Source organism: Prosopis cineraria, unplaced genomic scaffold (assembly GCF_029017545.1).
Source record: "Prosopis cineraria cultivar Desert tree isolate PC_DT_omini unplaced genomic scaffold, ASM2901754v1 PC270, whole genome shotgun sequence".
In the NCBI taxonomy this organism is placed as follows: domain Eukaryota; kingdom Viridiplantae; phylum Streptophyta; class Magnoliopsida; order Fabales; family Fabaceae; genus Prosopis; species Prosopis cineraria.
The window spans coordinates 9,469-32,316 of record NW_026555597.1 but is presented as its reverse complement, the minus strand read 5'-3'; the positions used below and the strand labels follow the sequence as shown (position 1 = coordinate 32,316).

General features: G+C 33.5%; 2 protein-coding genes across 3 annotated transcripts; one reads left to right on the top strand and one right to left on the bottom strand.

Moving 5' to 3' along the window:
* Nucleotides 1-6,941: 6,941 nt before the first annotated feature.
* LOC129296151 (coumaroyl-CoA:anthocyanidin 3-O-glucoside-6''-O-coumaroyltransferase 2-like) lies at nucleotides 6,942-8,544 on the bottom strand. Its single transcript, XM_054934740.1, has one exon. It carries the CDS (start codon nucleotides 8,459-8,461, stop codon nucleotides 7,064-7,066), a length of 1,398 nt encoding a protein of 465 aa, XP_054790715.1. The 5' UTR covers nucleotides 8,462-8,544; the 3' UTR covers nucleotides 6,942-7,063.
* Nucleotides 8,532-12,447, top strand: LOC129296150 (uncharacterized). Of its 2 annotated transcripts, XM_054934739.1 has the most exons (5): nucleotides 8,532-9,368; nucleotides 9,677-11,462; nucleotides 11,558-11,762; nucleotides 11,852-12,030; nucleotides 12,142-12,447. In XM_054934739.1, exons 2-4 carry the CDS (start codon nucleotides 9,686-9,688, stop codon nucleotides 12,015-12,017), a joined length of 2,148 nt encoding a protein of 715 aa, XP_054790714.1. In that variant the 5' UTR covers nucleotides 8,532-9,368; nucleotides 9,677-9,685; the 3' UTR covers nucleotides 12,018-12,030; nucleotides 12,142-12,447. The 2 variants fall into 2 exon arrangements, with proteins under 2 accessions (XP_054790714.1, XP_054790713.1); XM_054934738.1 differs by having other exon boundaries at nucleotides 11,852-12,447.
* Nucleotides 12,448-22,848: the final 10,401 nt, after the last annotated feature.

The window sequence follows — 22,848 nt, the reverse complement described above, 5'->3', positions numbered from 1 at the left end:
TAATGAATGATTGACTTTTTTAAAATTAAAAAACTTTTAAAATTCATAGAAAATTTGATTTAATGTTTTTAGTCAAAAAATTTTAATTTAATACAATACTTACATTTTTATTTATTTTTTGTAAAAATTATATATATTAAAAAGTTATTTAGAAAGCATAACCTAATTACATAAATTTTGAATTATAAAAATTGTTAAATTAAGTCTAAAATTATATAATATTTTTTAATAAAAATATAGAATCCCTTAATATTCATTTTTAAAAGAAAAATTAAAAGATTTTAACAATTGGGGACTAACATATTTAATCTATCAAATTATAAAAGTTTGATTAAAACAAAATAAACTATAAAGACCTAGTTTAAAATTGTGTAAAACTATAAATATCTGTAGAATAATTTTTCCTATTTTTGATTGAAAAACCCTAAATAAAGATAAATATGAAAATACTGTGTAATTTTAAATGAAATTTAATATATAGCAAGGCAATGATGAATATATATATATATATATATTCCAATATTTAATTTTTCCCAGACAAAGGCCTATTATCTATTGAAACATTGATGCCATGATTTAAAGCAATATGGAGAGCCAAACCAACAAGTAGTGAACTAAATACATGCCTCATTAATTTGTATGAATAACTATTGATTCTCTACGTGATATGGCTTAAAATCATCAGACTTCATTTAGCCACAAATTTTCCCAGTTCTAATGTGAAAAATCAGATCTAAATATTCAGTCTCAGAAAAGGATTCTATATTTAATGTAAAAATTCTAACAAGTCACACATTATTGTGAACTAAGAAGTATCTTATTTCTTGTACTCTAAACGACAACTCATGGAACCCACACTAGTTACAAAATAAGAAAAGGAATCTCAAGTTTCAGATTGCTGGAGCAACATGGTCTGAAAATTGAAAACACATAAACGAGTCATTATATTCCTTTACAGGGTCAGAGTGTGAACAGATGCTACTGTGATGCTCCGAAGAGATATGCTTCCAATAGATATGTCTTGCATTGAAACCATGCATGGCACGAAGCTGCAGAACTGAGAACCCATGTATGTGATTTTCGTTTTCCAGTTTTCATTCCACTAAAACGACTATCATCACAAAATGACAATCATTTTCTGTACGCCAACTTATGTATGCAATTGCTAGCAGTTACTCCCTTTGTTTCTATATATAAAAAAAAAATTGTATCACATAATTTAAGAAAGTTGGTTAATAATAATAATTATGTCTAAAAATAAAAGAATTGGACAAAAATGTCTTATGTTAATCAATATAAGCATGTATTAATTATTTCTTGTTAATGTAAATTATGAGAGATAATTTAAAAAGTTGTAATTAATGCTTATTGAAATATATGATTTTACTTATATAAAAAAATAAGTAAAAAGTGATAATTTCTCCTATAAATAAAAACGTAGAAAATATATTATTTTGAGGAAATTTTAGTCAACTCCTTGACCCAATATAATTTCAGTCAACCTCCCAAAACTTTAAAATTTCATTGCACACCCTAAATTAAATTAAAGAACATACTTAAATACCCTTATTATCTCCAGTGAAGCTAGGTGTTTGACGACGTAGGTAGAATGAAAATTGCAAATTCGTATTAGTGTTATGGTATTAATGAAAATTATAAATTTCAATTACATATCCAGTTACCAAAGGTCTGCCATTGGTGACAAGTTAAATTTTCAATATGACCAAGAGAGTATTTGAACCTACAATCCCATAGTCACCAAAAATAATTGCTTGCCACAAAGCCAGCAATACTTAGTCATGTAATACACAACTTTATATATATTGTCAAATTATATTTTAATTTCCAAACAAATACTTGCAAGAATTTAATGTTTACTTGTCACTTCATAAATAATTACTTGTTAAATTATAATTGAGAGCTTGTTGAAGAATTTAATATACACTAATTTTTACAAAATGTTTACTTATTTTTATCACCAAAAGCTTATATAAAATTGTCATTTTGGTAAAATTTATTTGTCAAATTATTAAGAAATTTTTTTAAAATTAGTAATGAGGACTTGCTATTTTACAAATGATTACTTGTTAAATTATTAATAGGAATTTATTAAAAAAATTAATATGAAACAGTTTTTAAGATAAGTTGACAAGACCCCATTAGTAATTAAGATCTATACTTATAACTTAAATTTTTTATTTAAAATTAGAATTTTTGAATTTTCACTAATTTAACTTGATATTTGCAACTTCTTTAAAAAAAATATTAGAAACTTAACTATATTTTTTTTTTTTGGAACCTCCTGTTCTTTTCTTTAATTCTTTCTTTCTTTCGTTTTTTTTTTCCGGTAATTATTCTTTGTAAACCCTTTCATTGTAATGTAGAAAACTAATATGTTTTGTTACCCCAAAAAAAATACGTCAAAAGGGCAACTTCATTTAGAATTCATCAAGAACACTATTACAACACAAATGAGGATCACCTTTGGGCATCATCATTTTAAATACTGAGAATCCCCCTCAATAGTTATTCAAAATAATGAACGTAACACTCAATAACCAATTCTAGTGCCTAGTCTCCAAATTCCTCTGACTCTGAGTATTCTTTCAAGTTACCTCCAATTGAGAGAAATTTTCTTTTCTTTTTTTCTCCATTGGTGATAAAATGATTACAAACAAGAGGATCACTCCAGATTTTTTTAACAAAAAATAAAAGGCCACAGGAAAATCCATGTAAAATGATGACAAATCAAGTCATGTTTGAGTACAAAAAAATTCCTATACCCATGTTGAGTGAAAAACAAAAATCCTTATATCTAAATTATCATACGAAGATTGATGTGTAAGCCAATTAGCATATTTATTTGCTTTCTTTGAAGACATGATTAAATGTGATTATTTAGTCTCTCATGACGAATTCCCTGATTTTCCTAATGATTTAAATGAGGAAATGACTATAAGAAAGTTCACGTTAAATGAGCGTAAGAGTTTCAAGAGAATCAAAATACAAATTTAATCAAATTTGTCATCCCAATAAATTTTGATTCCTTCAAGGATATTCATTAGTTCTGCAACGGTAACAGAGTGGTAGCTAAAGTATTTTGAGAAGCCCTTGATTAAATTATCTTGGTTGTCTGAGATGAGGCATCATAAGAATTAACACCATAATTGTTAACTGTCGATATTGAGTCTTACCCAACTGGCCAACCTTCAACTCTTTTGCCTTACAATAACATGTAGTTGGGCGTTGATTGGAGGTTTAAATCATCAATATATAATGTATTCTTCTGAATACATGCCCCCCCCCCCCCCCAAAAAAAAAAAAAATAACACACGACGTACTTTTGCATCAGTCCATAACTTTTCTATCCCACCTGCAGATCCCTATATCTTCATTCCCATAATTACAGAAACTACATGCTCCACCTTCTGTTATGTCATCTGCCTCCATTTCCTCTCACTGTTGTTTACAAATTTCTCTTTAACTGCAAGCCAAAGAAAAACTTGAGCTCTCAGTTCACGGCCATTTATTCCCACACACCTGAAGTTATATTTTCCTTCTTTCAACAATAAATATTAAGTAGAACATATAGGCTATGATAAATTAAACCTGAGACATGTCTTCAGCAACAAGTGAAAACCTCCCTCTGAAGTATCCTTCTAGCCACTGTCTTTGGTCTTTGAGGCTGGTCATCGCCGTCGACCTCCGTCACTCATCGGACACTGCCAAGCACCTTCACATGTACAGAGACGTTGACGTCAATGGTTTTTAAAATGAAATATCTCAGAGAAACGGAACAAAAGAAGAAGAAGAAGAAGTAAGAAGAAACAGAAAATCTGACGCGATGGTCCATAATCCTTCTCTCGTTTCAGAATATTAAAAAAAAAAAAATTGTGAACTTGTCAAGACCATCCCCCGAGGACAAGCCCCACGGGAACGATCGGTTACGGTAAAGCAGAGACCGACGGATTGGTACAGACGACCAGTAGTCACGCTCTGGTCGTGATCTTCGGTCATCAGATCATCCTTGTCGTTTCTTGGGACCTTGAAACACAGAAAGCCCCACATCATGTAATTTCTAAGGTAATATATTTTATATAAGGCTATCACTTTGACGCGAATCCGCCGAGCTATGTAGCTGTAGCTTATAACCTGAGAGGGGGCATCAAGACAACGGGACATTTCTTGAAAGAAGCTATTGAGGGTTGATGCCGAGCAGAGACTCGGTCACCTGTCCCAAAAGTAAGGGGCATGAGCCTGTAGACGGTGACGTTTCGGCCGTGTGCAATTGCTTTAGCAGAGCTATTGAATTATCAATTTCTAGCTTCAGGACCATAGTCTTTTTTCTACATCATTTCTTTACCTGTATTCGGTTTGTTCATCTTTGATGGCTAGGTAATTTACTGTCAATGTAGACCTTCATTTGAAAAATTCCACAGATATTAGTTGTTGTTAGAAAAGATTTTTGTCATTGGGTTATTTCTTAATTAGCTAGCTAGGTTTGTGATTTCAAGGAGGAGCATTTTTTTCTTTACCTCAAAAGGTATGAGCGATTTAGTTTGAGTAACAAGGTAATATGCTGGTCACCTAATTTATGGAAATATGATTAATATATCAATATTCACATTTTTTTTTGGGTATGATAAATACTCTAATTTAAATCCTCTATACTCATGTATTCTTACATCAAAATAAATATAATTTTCTTTATATATTAGAACTTTAGAAGGGGTGAATATTGTAATTATATAGGTTAATACTAACTAATTAAATAAAATTCTTTTATAATGTCTTTTAAATATATGCAGCAAAATTTATTGCCAAAAAAGTTATCTTTTAAATATCATAAAATTGCATTTTTAAATAAAAAGAAATGAATTATGTGGAAGAGTAAGAACAAAGTCAACGTAGAAAATAGTTTTGGAAAAACCACTCGTAAATTAGACTTGATAATATTCACATATGAATTGAGAGGTGAACTAAGATACATATATCTTTCCATGAATATGATCATTTTTTAATTTTTTTCATAAAATTCATTTTATGATATGATAAATTCAATATGTCTCTAAATTTATATTTTTAGACTTTAAATTATCAACATTGGAAGGGTGATAGATATGAATTTATTCTTAATAAATTATACATGCATACACATTTTAATAAAACTAACATTTTAAGTTGATCTAGTCCACTCAATTAAGAGAAAAAGTGTCCAACTGCATCAGCCCTTGACCTCATGAAACTTTGACTTCATTTGCTCAATTAATGCACAAGTCGCATGTTATTTATATCACATAAAAACATAATTCAATTAAATAACATGTGATATCATAAAATTTAATTAAAGCACTGAATTAAATTTATATTTAGGAGGGAGAATTTATTAAAATATTCAAGTTCTTGGGTGCACAAAATTATATAAAAATTTTCACACAAATGCAAACCCAAAACTAGGTCAAACTAACATTGATAAAATGTTGACTTTTTATTTAATTACTCTTAAACTAAAATGAATTTATAAAATCTAATTTGACCACTCTTCTTCTGCACTAAAAATACATTTTGCTAATTTTTTTATATTTTTTTTCAAAAGTTTATTTTTTTGGATCGAAATATTCTTAATGCACAACTTTGTCCTTTAGACAATTTTTTTGCTTTTAAGAATATGAATGCACCAAAAAGGAAAATATAACTTATAAAATGGGTCCTAAATGAGTGGATAAAATGTATCAATAATCCGAGATATATCCTTACTTGACTGATTGAACTCTTGAAGTGAGCAAACTGGAGTAAGAAGAAATTATTTGACTGTGTGTGTGTGTATGAAGCAATTGCTGGAGTAAAAGCAAGAGAATACAAAAAACAAAGAGGAGACTCATTACTCACTTTAACAAAGCATACTCGAGTATGAGAGTTATGACAAGTCTGGAACATCAAAAACTCAGAATTTATGAAAGAGTTACTCAATTAAGGTGAAAACTTGGATAGGCTAAGTAAATAAGCATTACTCAATTACAAATTAGCGATAAGTCTTTTAGGAATAGGTCTTTCAGTAAGAACATTATTAGAACACACGCAAGGATACATGCATGACCCTTTGGACATCATCATTCAAATATTGAGAATCCCACTCGGTAATTATCGAAATAATGAACACACTTCTGATCATAATGCAGATGTAACCATAAAGTCAATACATCTGTTAGTCCTGCCATAAGCATGTTTAGTATGTAATATATATCCAGTTCCTCCGGAGTACTATGATAATTTTACATACAAGTCTTGATTTAATAGCCACATGTGCTCTGCTTCATTTGTATCTTGTGTTGGACAGATAAGGTATTTCCAAGTCCAACTGAATTTGCCTTAAGCCAAGACACCATGCTAATTCCAGTCCATCAAAGCTTTCCCATAGCCTATGGTAATTAGAGAGAGAGAGAAGAAAGAATAGGAAAAAACAAAACAAGAAGAAGAAGAACATGATACAACACTGTCACTGATGTAATTGTGCCTGTTTAATTTGAAACTTCAAAACTCTGCTTAATGAAACTTCACTTTTCCTTCCCTTAAGAATGCAGATTGATTTGATCAGTTAGTTATTTAGTCTCTCTCTCTCTCTCTCTCTCTCTCACTCACCCACCATAACATCGAATTAAAAGCAAGCACATGTTTTAGACGAATCACACTTGATTGATGTTATTTGCACGGTATTATCTGTGACCTTTCTTATTCCCCAAATAAAAAAAAAAAACAAAGCAAGAAAAAACAAAGCAAGCACATGTCATCCCCCCGGGGATTGAACCCCGTCAAGAAAACAACATACTTGGACTACGTGGAATGGTTGTACAGATTTATTCGCTAGTTAAACTGTTTAAAACAAACATAGTACAATAAAGCCATAAGAGGTTCGCCGTCTGACCAACGGACAACGGTACCACTTAGGCCCTCCCATTATTTCGATCTGATGGATGCTTCTGCCTTATCGTAATGGTTGAACTTGAAAAGACAGATGAAGCGTATCGATGTCCAATCAAATTGAATGGTTCAGTCACAAGCTACATTAATTAATATTTCTAAGCTGCTTTTCCAAATTGTCTGCGAAACTACTCATTCGAGTCCTTCTAAGTGCGACCCCAATTTCAATTGCAACCTCACTCTGCCTACTATCAGATAGAGAAATGCATCCAAAGAATTCAATATGAACAACTTCACTCTTCCTGGGCTTCCCCCACCCAAAATCGGTCTCGTACGCTCCCAATCTCGGGGAGCCTGCAATTGTCAACGCAGGTTGCTCAGACTTGGAAAGATTTCTCAAGTCTGACATGATTTTTTCTGCTCCTGTTAAAGGATCACTCTTTCTTTCTCTCACTCGGCTTTCGATAGCGTTCACTGCCTCGACAAACCCATTTTCGCCCACTAACCGACCCCTCTCCAGAACCACAATTGGAATAGTCAGGCAATTTCCAAAGTACGCAGAAGGTATTGTGAAGTCTGGATGGTTTCTGCAATCTGCTAGAAAAATCAATTTGCATGGTTCATCAAGTCTTTGATCCTGGGATTCTTCTGATTTGATCATACAGACCCACATCAAAGAACAAGTCAACACAAAGGTTGATATATGAGTCGTCCCTGTACCGTCGCCGATGCATCTGATCGAAACCCATCTCTTTATCTGATCAACCTGGTTCCGCTTCAATACAAACGTGGCCCGAACCTTGTCGGAGGAAACATCACTGACGAAGGGTGCAAATTCCATGGATTTCAACTCTATCTTCGGCAGCTCCTTCAAGTAGACGAGCTTAAGCCCTTTAGGATCTTCAATGATATCCCTGCTATGGCACGGCAGAGGCGGAGAGCCTGCCGGAAGGGAGCCCAAATCCCCCCTCGCCCTGCAAACAGCGGCCCAAAACTTCATGAAATGGCGAAACGCTCTGCCGTCCCCGGCGACGTGGGCAAAAGCGATGCAGATGGCCAGCCCAGAGTTGGGTAGAACCGTGACCTGAATTGTCATGAGAGGAATCAAACGCGTGCCGTCTTCTAAGGTAGATGGTGAGGGAAACATGGGAACGAGATGATGTAAGTCAGCAACATGTGTAGGGGAGTCAGATACAAGGCGGGAGAAATCGGCGAAGGACTCGGCGACGGTGAAGGGGAGAGAGTCGCCGTCGCGGTAGAGGAGGTAACGGTGGAGATGAAGAGGGTCAGGAGGGAGAACGAGGTTGGAGGCGAAGGGGAAGAAGTGTTGGAGAGAGAGTGAGAGAGAGTGCTTGAGGATGGGAAGGAGGGTATGGAGGAAATGATTGGTGGGATGTGGGAAGTCGAAGAAGAAGAGACGTTGAACAGGGCACCAAACTTGAAGCCATGGCATGTCCCAGAAAGTAAGAGGAAGAGTGGAAGAAGGAACTGAACCTGGGGGAGCTGAAACTTGACACTGTTCCAGGATCTTGACTATTGCCATGAGGAAAACACGGTTCTTGTGTTGGCAGAGTCCCACTCCCAAGTTAAGCAAGGTTCAATGATGAATGAAGAGTTCAGATTGGAGCCCAGTTGCCGAAGATGATAGAATAGATTCAAAGCACTGTTTGAAGACCCGGACCGACCCGGACGGTCGGACCGTCGCCCGTTGAAGAAAGCGGGTTAGGTCAACTAATTAACCCGTATGAGCAATTGACCCGGGTTGGCTCGTCTGGAACCGGATGGGTTTTATAAACCCGGAAAAGAACCGGAACCCGGAACGGTTTGAATGGGTCAGAAGCGGGTCAAAGGAGGGGCAAAATTGGAATTTTAAAAATTAAAAAAAAACCCTTATCTATCAGTATCTCTCGGATTTCACTTTCAGAGTTTCAGGTTCAGATTTCAGATTCAGCCGGTACAGCTCGGTCTTCAGATTTCACTCCCTACAGTCACGCCACCTCGCCCGCTCGCCGTCGCAGCTAGACTCAGAAGTTAGAAAGAAATCAGGCATCAGCGTATCACGGTCTCGGTCTCGGTCTCGATCTCTGTCTCAGTCTTCTCTTCTCTGTTCTCTCTCTATCTCGCACGGTGGCCGGTGGGTTCTGTCGTTCTGGTCAGTCATCGGCTCATCGCACATCGCCTCCTCAAATCTCGGCCGTCTGGGTTCCGTTTCTGTGGGTCTCTTCTCTATTCTCTCTCTGTGCATTCACACCGAGACAGTCGGACTCTTCCCTCTCTGTGCATTCACGCCATTTCTGTGCATTCACCGTCTTCGTCTTCTTTGTCTTCTTCACAGTCAGACTTTTCCCTCACTGTGCATTCACACCGAGACAGTCAGATACTCAACATCCTTCATTCTTCATCTTCTTCATTGATCGTTGATCGCTCTCTCTTTCTCTCTCTCAGTCCTGGTGAGCTCCTTCATCTATCTCTCTGCCCAATTTAATCTAATGCCATGGTTTTGAATAGCAAATTAGCAATGTATGAATGCTGATGGATGAACATTTTTTTTATTATCTGCGCTGTTTATTTTCTGAATTCTGAATTATTCAAGACTCTTATACTGTGTTGTCTGCTCTGTGATTTATCTATGGATATGGTTATAATTATATTCATATTGTCCTAATCGATTTGAGACTCAAGAGTTGTTTATTGACAAAATAGGAAGGCTATATTCATATTGTCTGTCTGCTTTTAATTTGTTAATTTACTTGTTTAGGTGTAGAAAATGTCGTCATCTGATCATGCATCTACTGCTGCATCTACTCAATCTGTTAGAGCTAAATCAGATCCTACATGGGAGCATTGCACTCAAATACCAAACGAAAAAGAAGGTGGCAAACCTCGCTTAAAATGCTTGTATTGTGCAAAGGAATTTGCTGGTGGGGGAATTAATAGAATGAAACAGCACCTTGCTGGGAAAAGAGGAGATGCCATTAGTTGTAAAAATGTGCCTCATGATATTCGCTTTCGATTGGAGGAAAATTTGAAAGAGATTGAGGGAAAGAGAACAAAAAAACAAGATAACCCAACAGAAACAGAGGATAGTCTATTTGGGGGGAATGATTCAAATATGGAAGAAATGGCTCCTCTACAATCTCAAGAAAGGGTGATTGAAGCAAATGTTCCAAGTTCTTCTCAATCAAGAAAAAGGAAGGCATCTGAATCTTTAGAGAAGTTCTTTGCCCCAAGGACAACCCCGGGTGCACAACCAGGAATAAGAAGTGCATTTGCAGGTAAAGAAGCTTTGCATAGAGCTGATTTAGCTATTGGTAGGTGGTTATATGATTGTTGTATTCCAATAAATGCTGTGAATTCCATTTACTACCAACCTATGGTAAATGCTATTGCTGCTATTGGTCCTGGTTATAAAGCCCCAAATTATCATGCTGTGAGAAGTAAAATATTGCAAGACATGAAGAAGGAGGTTCAGTTACTAGTTGATGAATGCAGAAGTTTTTGGGCTGAAACTGGTTGTACTATAATGGCGGATGGTTGGCAAGATCAAAGAAATAGGCAGTTGATTAATTTTCTTATTTATTGTCCTAGAGGAATTGTTTTTATTAAATCTGTAGATGCTTCAGATATAGTTAAGGATGCTCAAAATCTTTGCAATTTATTCATGGACATGGTTGCATTTGCTGGTGCAAATAATATTGTTCATCTAGTAACTGATAATGCAGCTAATTATAAAGCTGCTGGGAGATTATTAAATGACAAGTACCCTTCTATTTTCTGGTCTCCTTGTGCTGCCCATTGCTTAAATTTGATTTTGGCAGACATAGGCAAGATGGAGATTGTTACTAGTTTAGCAGCACGTGCATCTGTGGTTTCAAAATTCATATATAACCATGCATTTTTGCTAGCTTGGTTGAGGAAAAGAGAGGGTTGGGTAGAAATTATTCGCCCAGGGGCCACACGGTTTGCCACTACTTTCATTGCTTTGAAGAGTATCTATGAGCACAAGCATGATATACAAGCCTTGATAACTAGTAAGGCATTTATGGACTCTAGATACTCTAAGGATCGAAAGGCTAAGGATGTCACAATGATTGTGTTGGACAACAAATTTTGGAATGACTGTAAAATTGTTGTTGAAATTGTAAAACCACTCATCCGATTGTTGAGAATTGTTGATTCTGATGATAGGCCATCACTTGGGTATGTCTATGATGGTATGTATAGGGCAAGGAAAGCTATAAAGAGTACTTTTTTGAAGAAAAAATATTTGTACAAGCCCTACACAAGGATTATTAAGAGAAGGTGGGATTCTCAACTCCGACAAAATCTTCATGTAGCTGCTTATGTCTTTAATCCTGCCTTTCTTTATGATAAAGAAAACTTTTCTCAAAAGCCAGAGGTTATGCAAGGATATCTTACTGTTATAGATAAGAAAGTCTCTTCTAATAAGACCAAGTTCTTGCAAGAAGGCACACAATATCAGGAAAAGAGTGGTAGCTTCAGTCATCCATTGGCTATTGAATCTGTAAAATCAATGCGACCTGGTAAAGTAAAGATTTATATATTTATCTTTTATATTTATTATCTTGCAACTTTATCTGTAAAATCTCTTCTACTAACTTTATCTTTAATATGGCAGATGAATGGTGGCGATATTTTGGAAGTAGTTGTCCAAATGTTAAAAACTTAGCCATTAAATTGTTAAGTCAAACTGCATCTTCATCAGGTTGTGAAAGGAATTGGAGTGTCTTTGAAAGAATACACTCCAAGAAAAGGAATAGATTAGAGCATCAAAGGTTGAATGATCTTGTATATGTTCATTACAATTTTCGCTTAAAGAATAGGTATATTATTTAAAGCTTTGTGTTTATTTGCATTCATAAAGATTGGATGAATGAATTCTTATAATTTGCTATTGTCATGTGTATTTTAGAGTTGCTAACAAGAGAAAAGCAACTGATCCTGTTGATTTTGAAAGTATTGATAAAATTGAGTATTGGGTAATGGAAGAAGATGATCCTTCTTTACTTCATGCTGATGAGATAGAAGGAGATCTCCTTTATGATGAGCAAACACTACCAAGAGCTATTATTTCGTAGCAGGAAGAGGAAGGTTTGAATTTGAATTTTCTTGAGAGCTTTATTACATGCTGTCACTTTTATTATATTGCTCCTAATAATGCTTTAATCTGGTTTGATTACTTTGATGTATTTGTTTATGAAGATGATCAACAAAGAGTGAATGTGGCAGAGGGTGAAGGGATTGATTTAGGATCATTTGGTCAGGAAGATGATGATAGTTACAACTCAGATGCTGATGCTTTCGAGCCTAACCATGCCTGGATTAATCAAGTGGATTGACAAAGATCTGCCAATATCTTTGGCAAGTAATGAAATTATTAGTTATCTTATAATGTTTGGCTTGTGGATTATAGATTGTTGTACTTGTGAACTTGTTGCATCATGTTAATGACTTGACCAGAACATATTATGGTGTTTTTGTTGTATTAATGACTTAGGTGTTTTGAAAGACTTAGGTGGTGGTATATTTTTACTAACTTGTTGTATTAAAGACTTGGGTGATATTTTAAATATATATATATATATATATGTTATTTTTTATTTAATTATTAGGTAGCCGGTTCGACCGCCGGTCCGACCGGTTGAACCATAAGACTCGTGACCCGCTGACATTTCCGGTTCGCTGTCCGGTCCGGGTTTTAAAACACTGATTCAAAGTTCTAACATAAATATAATAATATATAATTGTCTCTTTCATCCACTAGATTGGTCTTGGACTTTCAGTTCCACACATGGATTTTATTACAAAAAAATTAACACTGGATTTTATTATTTTATTAGATCTCCAGTCAACCGGAGTGGCGTGGACGTGGATGTTTTTAAACCTCTGTGGACTTTCAGCCGTGGAAAAAAATTATAAATGCGAAGGGCCTGTTTGGTTCATGAAAATAATTTTGCAGGAAATGGACATAGTAGAACATGGACGTGAAAATGGAGATAGATTTGAATTTTAAAAATATATTTGGTATAACTATGAATTTCTAATTTAATTTTTAATATTAATATTTATTTATATTATGAAAAGGCTCAAGTGCCCTTGTCAATTAAAAAACAAATCTCTCCGACCCCGAGAATAATTGCCAGATAATATAACACCATCCATAACCAATTAACCACAATTGGCCGCTTGGAACTCATTAGCAGCAGCCACCGTTGGCCACCACGCAGAATTCAGATTATCCACCAAGAAGCAGCTTTCTTTCATGGAAAAAAAAAATTATAACCTAAAGATTGTACCCCCCATAAAACTAGAAGAATCAAAATTCCATTGCTAGTAGACACCATTGTCGGACCTTCAAGCTCTTGAACCCATATTATAAGAGCATTATTAGAACACATAGAAGGATGCATGACCATCAATTTGGGCTTCATCATATCATTCAAACATTGAGAATCCAACTCAATAAGAATCAAAGTTCATCTTTTTTTTTTTTTTAATCACAAACGGCAAGCCCAGGCTTGAAAGTCAGGGAAACTAAACTAGAGATGTATCTAGAGCATATTGATCGTTACAGATATCAATTACATTATCATGAATAATAAGACCAGAAAGTCCATAGTGAGCATTTCTTGCCATAATATCTGCAGAAATGAGTACTTCCCGACTAGTGCAATGCAGTTCTAAATCCTCCATATCAGATAGGCGCCAATAAACATTTTGTGTATGTAACCATAAAGTCAATTCATATTGTAATGAACATGTCTAATGTCTAATGTCTAATCTCCAGTTCCTCTAGAGTACTTTGAGAATTTTACATACGAGTCTTAATTTAATAGCCACACTTTCTCTTGTTCATTTGGATCTTTAGTTGGACAGCTAAGGTACTTCCAACTTAATTTGCCTTTAGCCAGGACGCCCTGCTAATTCTAGTCCATCTACGGTTTCCCATAGCCTGTGCTGAACTGCTGATTAGAGAGAGAGAGAGAGAGAGAGAGAGAGGAGGAGAAGATACAACACTGTCCAATATATCTACAGCAGTCACAATCTCATCGTAGAAGACCTTCCAAACTCTGCATAATGAAACTTCACTTTTCCTTCTCTTCTATTATATTTGGTCGTTTTGATATATATATATATATATATATATATCATGTCATTGATTATAATGACTACAAAAAATTAGGTAGATACCTTTGAACGACAAAAAATAACATTTAAATAAAACACTTTAGACCTTTTAAGCTAAAACATATATAACTGTGGCAGTAACGGCCGAATTCATCGTGTTAGACTTTCAATTTTTTTTTTTTGCCCCCTTTTCAATTGTGTCTGTTTCAACAGTTAGGAAATTGCTGATATGATGTGCAAAATCTCAATTTTCATTGAAGAAATTTTTTTACTGAATTATTAGTCTAAAGATATCTCCATCTTATATATGGCACACCCAATTTTCTTAAGCTCTCAAACAATAAGACATTATTCCTGTTAGGGTACACTATGAAAATTGAATACTAAACCTTTAACTTAAAATATTAATAAGTACCAGAGAAGCAAAAACAAGCATGAAATTTTACACCTTTGGCGAATAAGACTACCATGTCCATCTCTACCATTTGTGTTCGCATACCATCTCTATGTCATATTTTAAATTCCCAATTTCCAACAAGCACTACTATCAAAAATGACATAAATGACAGTTTTTTTTATTTATAAATGACAGTTATGTCATTTATGACCTTAGCATTTAAAGTCTCCTTAAATAAATGACAGTTATTTACCTGTCATTTATTCCTTTGTATAAATGACGGTTAAATAACCTATCATTTAAAATATATTTTTATACATCTTCTATAAGAATAAATGATGGGTGTTTAAAATACCCATTATATATTATTACCATAAATGACGGGTAAAAATTCGCCCGTCATATATTTTATGATTTTTTTTAAATAACAATCTGTTATTTATAACAGCCTCCTTGTAACAATTATACAAATAATAATCAGATAGCAATTCTAACATTTTTATACATGAATATCAATTGAAATTGAATTATAATTAATAAAAAATGAAATAAAAACTAATCTCTTATTCTAATCTATTAAGTAATCAATGTATAGAGTTTTTTAAAGGAAGTAATTTACCAACTAATATCAAATAATGAGTGAAAACTAGTAAAACTATAAACACTAATCCTACTTGTGCTGAATCTATTGATTTTCATCTTTGTGCAATGACCACACTTGGAATCTATTGACACCACTCTTCAATTACCTCATTTATTTGTGCATGCCCAAATTCTTCAATGTAGGAGTCCTCGTAGTACTGTAAAACATAAATTATTCACCATAAATTTATTTTAATAAATTAAATTCATTAACAATTATAAAGTAAAAATTAATTGTTGACATACCATCAGAGGAATTGTGCTCTCATTATGAATAATGATGTCTTTCATGAACCTCATAACACAAAAGCCACAATCCAAGCTATTTTTTATTTGTCTTGGGCACTACAAATTAAAGAACCAATGAGTACATATTAATGCATTAAAAAATTATGAATATTTAAATTAAAAAATGATATTAATTATCTTTATTATATTCCAAGTGTAGGCTGCATCGAAATTTGTAAATGACCTTGGAATTATTTGTTTAGTGTTTGTGCAGTACAACACAATTGTCCTAATAAAAAAAATATGTCAATATAGAAATAAACAAATAAATATATAAAATACTTATTTTTTACACTTATGTATTAATCAAATCTAATAAAATTTGTCTATTCTCTGGTTTCCACTAAGAAAATCAAGATAATATATTCTTGGAGTGCTACCATGTGGTTCAGTGGTAATCAACATCCAATGATCTCTAATAGCATTAAAAAGTGTTATAAAATTATAATTAATCGACTAAATTAATCTTAACAAATCCATTAATATAAGTAAGAAGTAGGTCACCCTTGGCAATATGGTATTAAGAATAATGTCTCCTTTTGAGCCATTGCTTTAAAATTTTCACTTAATTGCTTGGCTTGATCTAAAATCTTATCCTTTTTAATTAAAGCATGTGTGCTAACCTCATGAGAACTAACAAAAACGAACTTCGTTTGTAGGCCGAAAGAGACAATAAATTTTTCATGCAAGCACCTACCATTAATATATCAAATGGATTAGTATATATCTAAAATACTAACTATTCATATATGAAAGATAATTTACCGTATATAAAAGCTGATAATAGTGAGGTTGGTCATCTCATGTTGTAGCACTTCATCTATAATATTGAGCGAAAGCATATCATATCGTGGTGCACCATATATTCCTGCCTTGAATGGGATTTGCAAGATCGGAGGATTAGACCTATGAATCATTGCATACGCCTGAAGTAAATTTCAATGCTGGCTTGACAATTGAGGCTCTTATTCAGGTATTACTACATTCGAGACCATTTTTGAGGAAAGCCTAGATCGGGGCACAGTCTTTTTTTTAGATTATGCATCTTTGTTAGCTTTTTTTGGACTTGGCATCTTAACATTGGTAGCTTGCGATCCAACAAAGCTACCCATCGCCTCTCCTACAATCCCTGCATCCTCGGTGGGAACAAGTAATGGATAGTTGAGATCTTTAGGTACATCAATAGCAACTCATACATAGGATGTAAGGAGTGGCATATTATGTAATGTGTCTTCAGGCATATTGAACACTTGACCAATAGCAACCATGTGACGATTCAGACTATTTGCTAACAACTCACATATATTCTCGCCCTATATTAATGAGTAATATACTATATTAATGCTATAGAAAATAAAAATAGTGAAACATAAGTGAAATAAATAAGTATTATTTTACCTCAGGGAGATTTTTTACGGGCATCGTTATACTAAAACTACCTTTCCCGCTAGGATTAATATGAAACTCCCCTTCCTACCTCTCCTTGTCCTTTAGTAAGGTATCAATCAATTCTTGTTGCCTAGCTAGCTCCTCTTTCAGTGCGGCAGTCTCAACCTTTGCGCCCACATCCTCTGTTGACTTCGTCTTTTTTTGTATCCCAAATATTTGTTTTTTTGTGACATCAAAGCCGTAACCCCTAACCCGACCAGAGTGTTCAGGATTACCTAGTGCCTTGCCCAAGACATCTCCATCATTAGGTAGGCCACTTTTTTCTATCTCAGCCTGTGCAACATATAATGAGAAAGTTAATTTTATTAATTGATTATAAGAAAAATGATAATATTAAAATAATATACTTACACATTTGTTTAGCAAGTTCCTGAACACGTTCGCCAACAATATTTCCTTCTTCATTGATTCGAGTTTCTACAAAGAGTTTATGATGTGAAACAGAACTTGCTCCTGAACCCTCTCGCTCGATTTATGCAGTTAAATAAAGTTGAACATTAATGGTGCACATATCAATAAAATAAACTAAAATTATATGACTTAAATATTAACATAGCATTTGCTACTCAATTCCTGCATATCCTATGCGTCCTTTCTTGTAGGGGTATATATCTTTCTCATGCAACTTTTTCTTTTAGGTGCTCAACTCCTATGCAAAAAACATAGAATCAGATCAAAAATATATATATATTGATAATAAAAAATTATAGTTCTTACTTGGAATTGCCCTCGAAACATTGGGTAATAAATTCATCCCATTATTTTTGTGAGACTAATGGCCTTATTAATTCAGGAGCTTCAGCACTAATGTTTTCGGTCGATTTTTTGATGTATTTCATTCCAACAAAATACCGAAATGTTCGCATTGCTTTTCCAACTTGTTGAATGACAAATTTCTTTCGACTAGCATCAATTACGAACGCTAACTATAAAACAAAGAAATTAATTAGATTTGTAGTTAAGTAATTAAAATTAATTATAATGATTATGACTTATGAGTAAAGTATTTTACCTCTACTTGCTCTCAAATATAATTCTTTGTTACTGAACTAATATCGTTCCAACTCCTGATTGTAATGGGCATATTTGCCTTTACCACAACTCCTATGTAGCTGATAAATTTATTTCTGTTAGTCTTGATAGGTTGACCTTTGTAATTCCATTCAAGCTCATATTTTTGTCCAGTAGCCCTTTTCCTGTTCACCTCACTCATCAATGTCATCCCCTTGTTATTTGATTTGCTTTTTGTTGAATTTGTTAGTCATTTATGTCAATGCTAGGATCAGTATTGCTAGGTCTATTAGGATCAATGCCTTTTTGAGAAGCCATTTACCTACAAAAATAAAAAACAAATATGGAGAAGAAATGAATGATAAATTGATTAAAAAAGTAATTGACTACTCTACATGTAAAAAAAATTTGACAGCATAACGTCATAAAAACAAGTATTTCCCAAGCTCAAACTTACTTTTTAAACCTAACATTTTATATCAATAAGCCAAATTCAATCATACACAATCTCAATAGCAACAAAATCTAACAAAATGACATTTTCAACCATACACAATTTCAAAAAAAAAATCATTGAAAAAAAAGAAAAATACCATAAACATCAATTCTAATCATTGTTTTTTGTCTCATTTATCATTCTAATATTACTTATACCTTACAGTAGTAATCTCATGCCAAGATAAGTCATTCATTATAACAATTGTCAAAATCTCAACAAAATAGTTATAATTTTTAGAGAAACCGCACGTCAACTTTGGTCACTCAAATCAACTCTAATTGTAATGAAATTTGGTACGCTAGTATATTTCAATATGAAGTTTTTAACGATAAAACTATCCAAATCAAGTAAGGCATATAATTTTAAAAAAAAATTATTCAAAAAATTCGTTCAAAATTCAAAAAAATACAATCATCATGAATTTACATTTCAATCACTCATTTTCATCCTCATAATTATTCTGAGGCTACCCATAACCTCCATTAGCATCCTCAAGCCAAAAACACATCATATATTGTCAATTTCGACAACCCACATTACCAAAATCAAGCAACAATATGCACAGAAAGTTAATTACGTAAATTCAAACAATAAAACTCTACAAAACAATAAATAAATCATTCCCACAACCAAAAACCAAAGGATATTGAAAGAAACGCTAGAAAATATGAAAATAAAATGTACCTTGAAAGAAAATGGGTTGAAAAGTAATGGCAAACTCAAGGCACAACGAACGACAGCGAGGACGACGGTGGAAACACGACAGAGGTGAGGGTTGATGGTCGACTATGGAAATGAAGTCACTTTATGGGTTTACTTGTGATTTCGTGTGAAAGTGGAGAAGAGATGAGATGAGAGTTCATCGGGTGCGCGAGAGAGAATATGAAATGAAAGGAACTAAAAAGTTTTTAAATAAAAATAAATGATGGGCATTTCAAATGCCCGTCATATATTGTGATGACTTTATATGACGGGCATTTGAAGTGCCCGTCATATAAAGTCATCACAATATATGACGGGCATTTGAAATGCCCATCATATAAAGTAGAAATACCCGTCATATAAAGTCTCTTTTTTCTTTTTCTTTTTTTATTTTAAAAAATTAAACATTATATGATGAGTATTCATCAATATAAATGACGAGTGTTTAGAAAGACCGTCATTTATGTTAATATTAATTTTTATTTTTTTAGAGGTAGAATTTGAAGCCTTATATGACGGGTATTAAAACACCCCCACCTCTTTTTTAAATGACGGATTTTCTTAAAACTATCATTTTTAATGATATCATATATCAATAATTTTGTAGTAGTGAAGCAATATCAGAATTTAACTTTGCAAGCTTCACCCTTATTTATAGTAGCGTTCATGCCTTGTCTTTAAATTATTGATAAACGACTAATTCCACGGCGCTAAAGAAATTTTTCATTCTACCTGCAGATCCCTTGTGCATTATGAGCATCTTCTTTATACAATAATCTATATATTCACTTCAAAAATTACAGAAACTATCCACTCAATCATCCATTCATAAGTCATAATCATTTGCCTCCTCCTTTTCCGTTCACTGTTGGTTAGAACTTGGAAGTTTTTCTTTTTATCATCTGAGCTCTTGGACATCTCCACACTAGAAGCCATATTATCTTCTTCTCTTCATGCTTTGGCAGTTCATCAGAGAAAAAAACTCCATTAGCATTGTGCTTTGCCACTATCTTCTACTGGTGGTTTGACCCCTACAACGTGAAGGTTAACTCTCGTCGGAAGCAAATCTAGAGTCTCACTCTCTTACACTACTCAATTAGAGTAGCTAACACAATCTGGATGTAGTACATGTTTGGATTAACTTTTAACCTCAAACCTCATTAGAATAGGTTAAACTGAGGTTAGGACATAAAAAGCCTAAAAAGTATTATTTGAATTAGCAAAAATTTTCAACCTAAGTTAGGGTTAAATGAGCGTTTTTTGAGAAGCCATCACACCTTGCTTTTTTCCCTCAGCGATAACGTTTGCCCGTTGGAAGTATTAATTGGCTTTTAATTTTTTATGCTTTCTCTCTCTTCTCATTTATCTAACACGAGCTCTGCTTTCTTCCTGTGCAGCTCTACACTTTCAGATCTGGTCCATCGTCATCCTCATCTGCTTCTTCATCCTGACCTCAATGTCTTTCACGGACTAGAAAAACTAGCTTCTCTCATAACTCCGCAAACACTTGGGTCATCGAGTATGGATATGATAAGATATTTGAGTTCAACTTTCATGGCTAAGAGAGGTTGCTCCTACTGCTGCTTCGAACAACCACGATGTCATGAGCTTGAGCACACTTCCTGCCCCTGTTTTTGAGCTCTTAAAACAGAGCTCAAGAGCTCTTCCTGCCAAGTTCCATACACGAGTAAACTGAGAGTTGACGGCAGGGTGTTCCGGTGAACCTCCATCATATGCATGGGAGCTGACAATGTTAAACTTGTGGAGATTGTCACTTGCTAGCTATCTGGCTCTCTCACCATTGCTTCTATTGACGATGGTGACACTGTCCAGCACCATGTGTTGAGCTCCCAATATTCACAGACGGTGAGGAGAGGGAGCGAGAGAATGAAAGAGAAGACACACTAGAGACAAGGGAGAGGGAGGAGAGAGATGCTTGACTAGTATAAGCATTGCTTGGTGGAACTGAACTCAAAATGATGAGGAGAGAGAGAAGAATATATGATGGTGAGGAAAGAGAGTGAAGGAGTGGGATTGTTTTATCAGTGGAGGAGGAGGAAAAAAAGACAATGGCAAGGAGAGTCAGGCGAAACAGTGCCATGTGTTAAATTCATGTGAGCTTACAACATTGAATCAATGTCCATTAGTGGCAAATTAGTGGATTTGATGATTTTTGATAATTAAAAATTTATTTTACTCTGCCTCATAATTAATGATTGAATATTTAAATTATTTTACTTATTAATTATACTTTTAAATTTAATATTTTTTATTTATTAGTTAGATAAAAAATATATAAAAAATTTATATTTATTTTGATCGTTAAAAATTTCAAATAGCTTTTAAATTAAATTACTTAAATAAATTTTAGTTTATTTGATTGACTTTTAAAAAAATATCTAAATATAAATCGCATTACATTAATTAACTTTTTTTAAAATTTAATTTGTTAATTTTAATTGTAAATTTTTTAATACAAACATACTCATATTTAGTTTGTTCATTTTTAGTTGTTAAATAATTCATTATCAATGTATTCGCCAATTCATTAAATAATTTTTTCATCTTAGTTTCCCCTACAACATTTCTTTTGTTGTATTCGGTTTGTTCATCTCTAGTTGTTAAATAATTCGTTATCAATGTAGACTTTCATTTGAAAAATTTCACAGATATTAATTGTAAAAAAAAAAAAAAACAGGTTTTGTCATAGGAATATTCCTTAAATAGTTAGCTAGGCTTGTGGTTTCAAGTAGGAGCATTTTTTTCTCCCACAAAACGTATGAGCAATTTAATTTACTCCTTCCATTTAAAAATATAAAGTATTTTTTGAAGAGTTGAATATTAAAAAATGTAAGGCATTTTTAATCTTTTAAAATATAATTATTACTTTTTTTTTAAAATTTCTCCTATTGATAATGACTTTATATTTATTGTACGGTGTTTAATAAGGATAAATATGAAAAGATAGGATTAATTTAAAAGTAGATAACTATTTTATTGAAGGGTGAGATTCAATTAAAAATAATTTATATTTTTTGAACGGAGGAAGTAAGTAATACAGTAATATGATGGTGATCTAATTAATGGAAATATGATAAATATATAAACAATCTAATTTAAATTCTCTATATTCATGAATTCTTACGTCAAAATAAAGATAATTGTCTTAATAGATATTAGAAATGGTGAAATATTGCAATTTTCTTAATTGAAAGTTATTCATTGACAAGAAATCAATTGAATTTAATAATTTTTTTGAAAAAAAATATTAGATCAAGCAACAATATTTTTTCTTTTATGTCAATAAAAGATAAAATAGATGATTCGATAAATAACGATGCTGCACCCTATTTCTTCATTTTATTTGGTCACAATATACCATGTTGGCATCTTTTCTTCAAGGAGCAAAGCCGGTTTATCTCAACTTTACACACATGATAGAGAATGAAATTGCAAATATTTGATTGTTGGCAGAGAAAGAAAAAAGAATTGAAGAAAAACTAATGCATGTATTCAATATTTAAGCTCATAATTTTATCCCTTAAAAACTCAACTGGTTCTGCTTTTTATTATTGTTCTTTTTCTTCTTTTCATTCCTCCCAATTGGGCCTATGCTAGTCAATGTTTAAAAACCAACCTAACCGTGAACCAACTACATGTCCAATCTGAATTAACTCCTAAAAATATATTTGGTTTAAGGGAAAGGGAGGGGAGGTAAGGGGAGAGGAGGGAAGGGAGGGGGAGGAGGGAAGGGGAGGAGAGGAGAGCTCCCCCCCAATTTGGAGGGAAGGCT

Coding starts and splice junctions, on each gene's coding strand:
- LOC129296151 (XM_054934740.1), bottom strand. CDS start 8,461: ATGGCAATAGTCAAGATCCTGGAACAGTGTCAAGTTTCAGCTCCCCCA.
- LOC129296150 (XM_054934739.1), top strand. CDS start 9,686: ATGTCGTCATCTGATCATGCATCTACTGCTGCATCTACTCAATCTGTT. Junction 11,463..11,557: donor TGTAAAATCAATGCGACCTG/GTAAAGTAAAGA, acceptor TTAATATGGCAG/ATGAATGGTGGCGATATTTT. Junction 11,763..11,851: donor AATTTTCGCTTAAAGAATAG/GTATATTATTTA, acceptor TGTGTATTTTAG/AGTTGCTAACAAGAGAAAAG.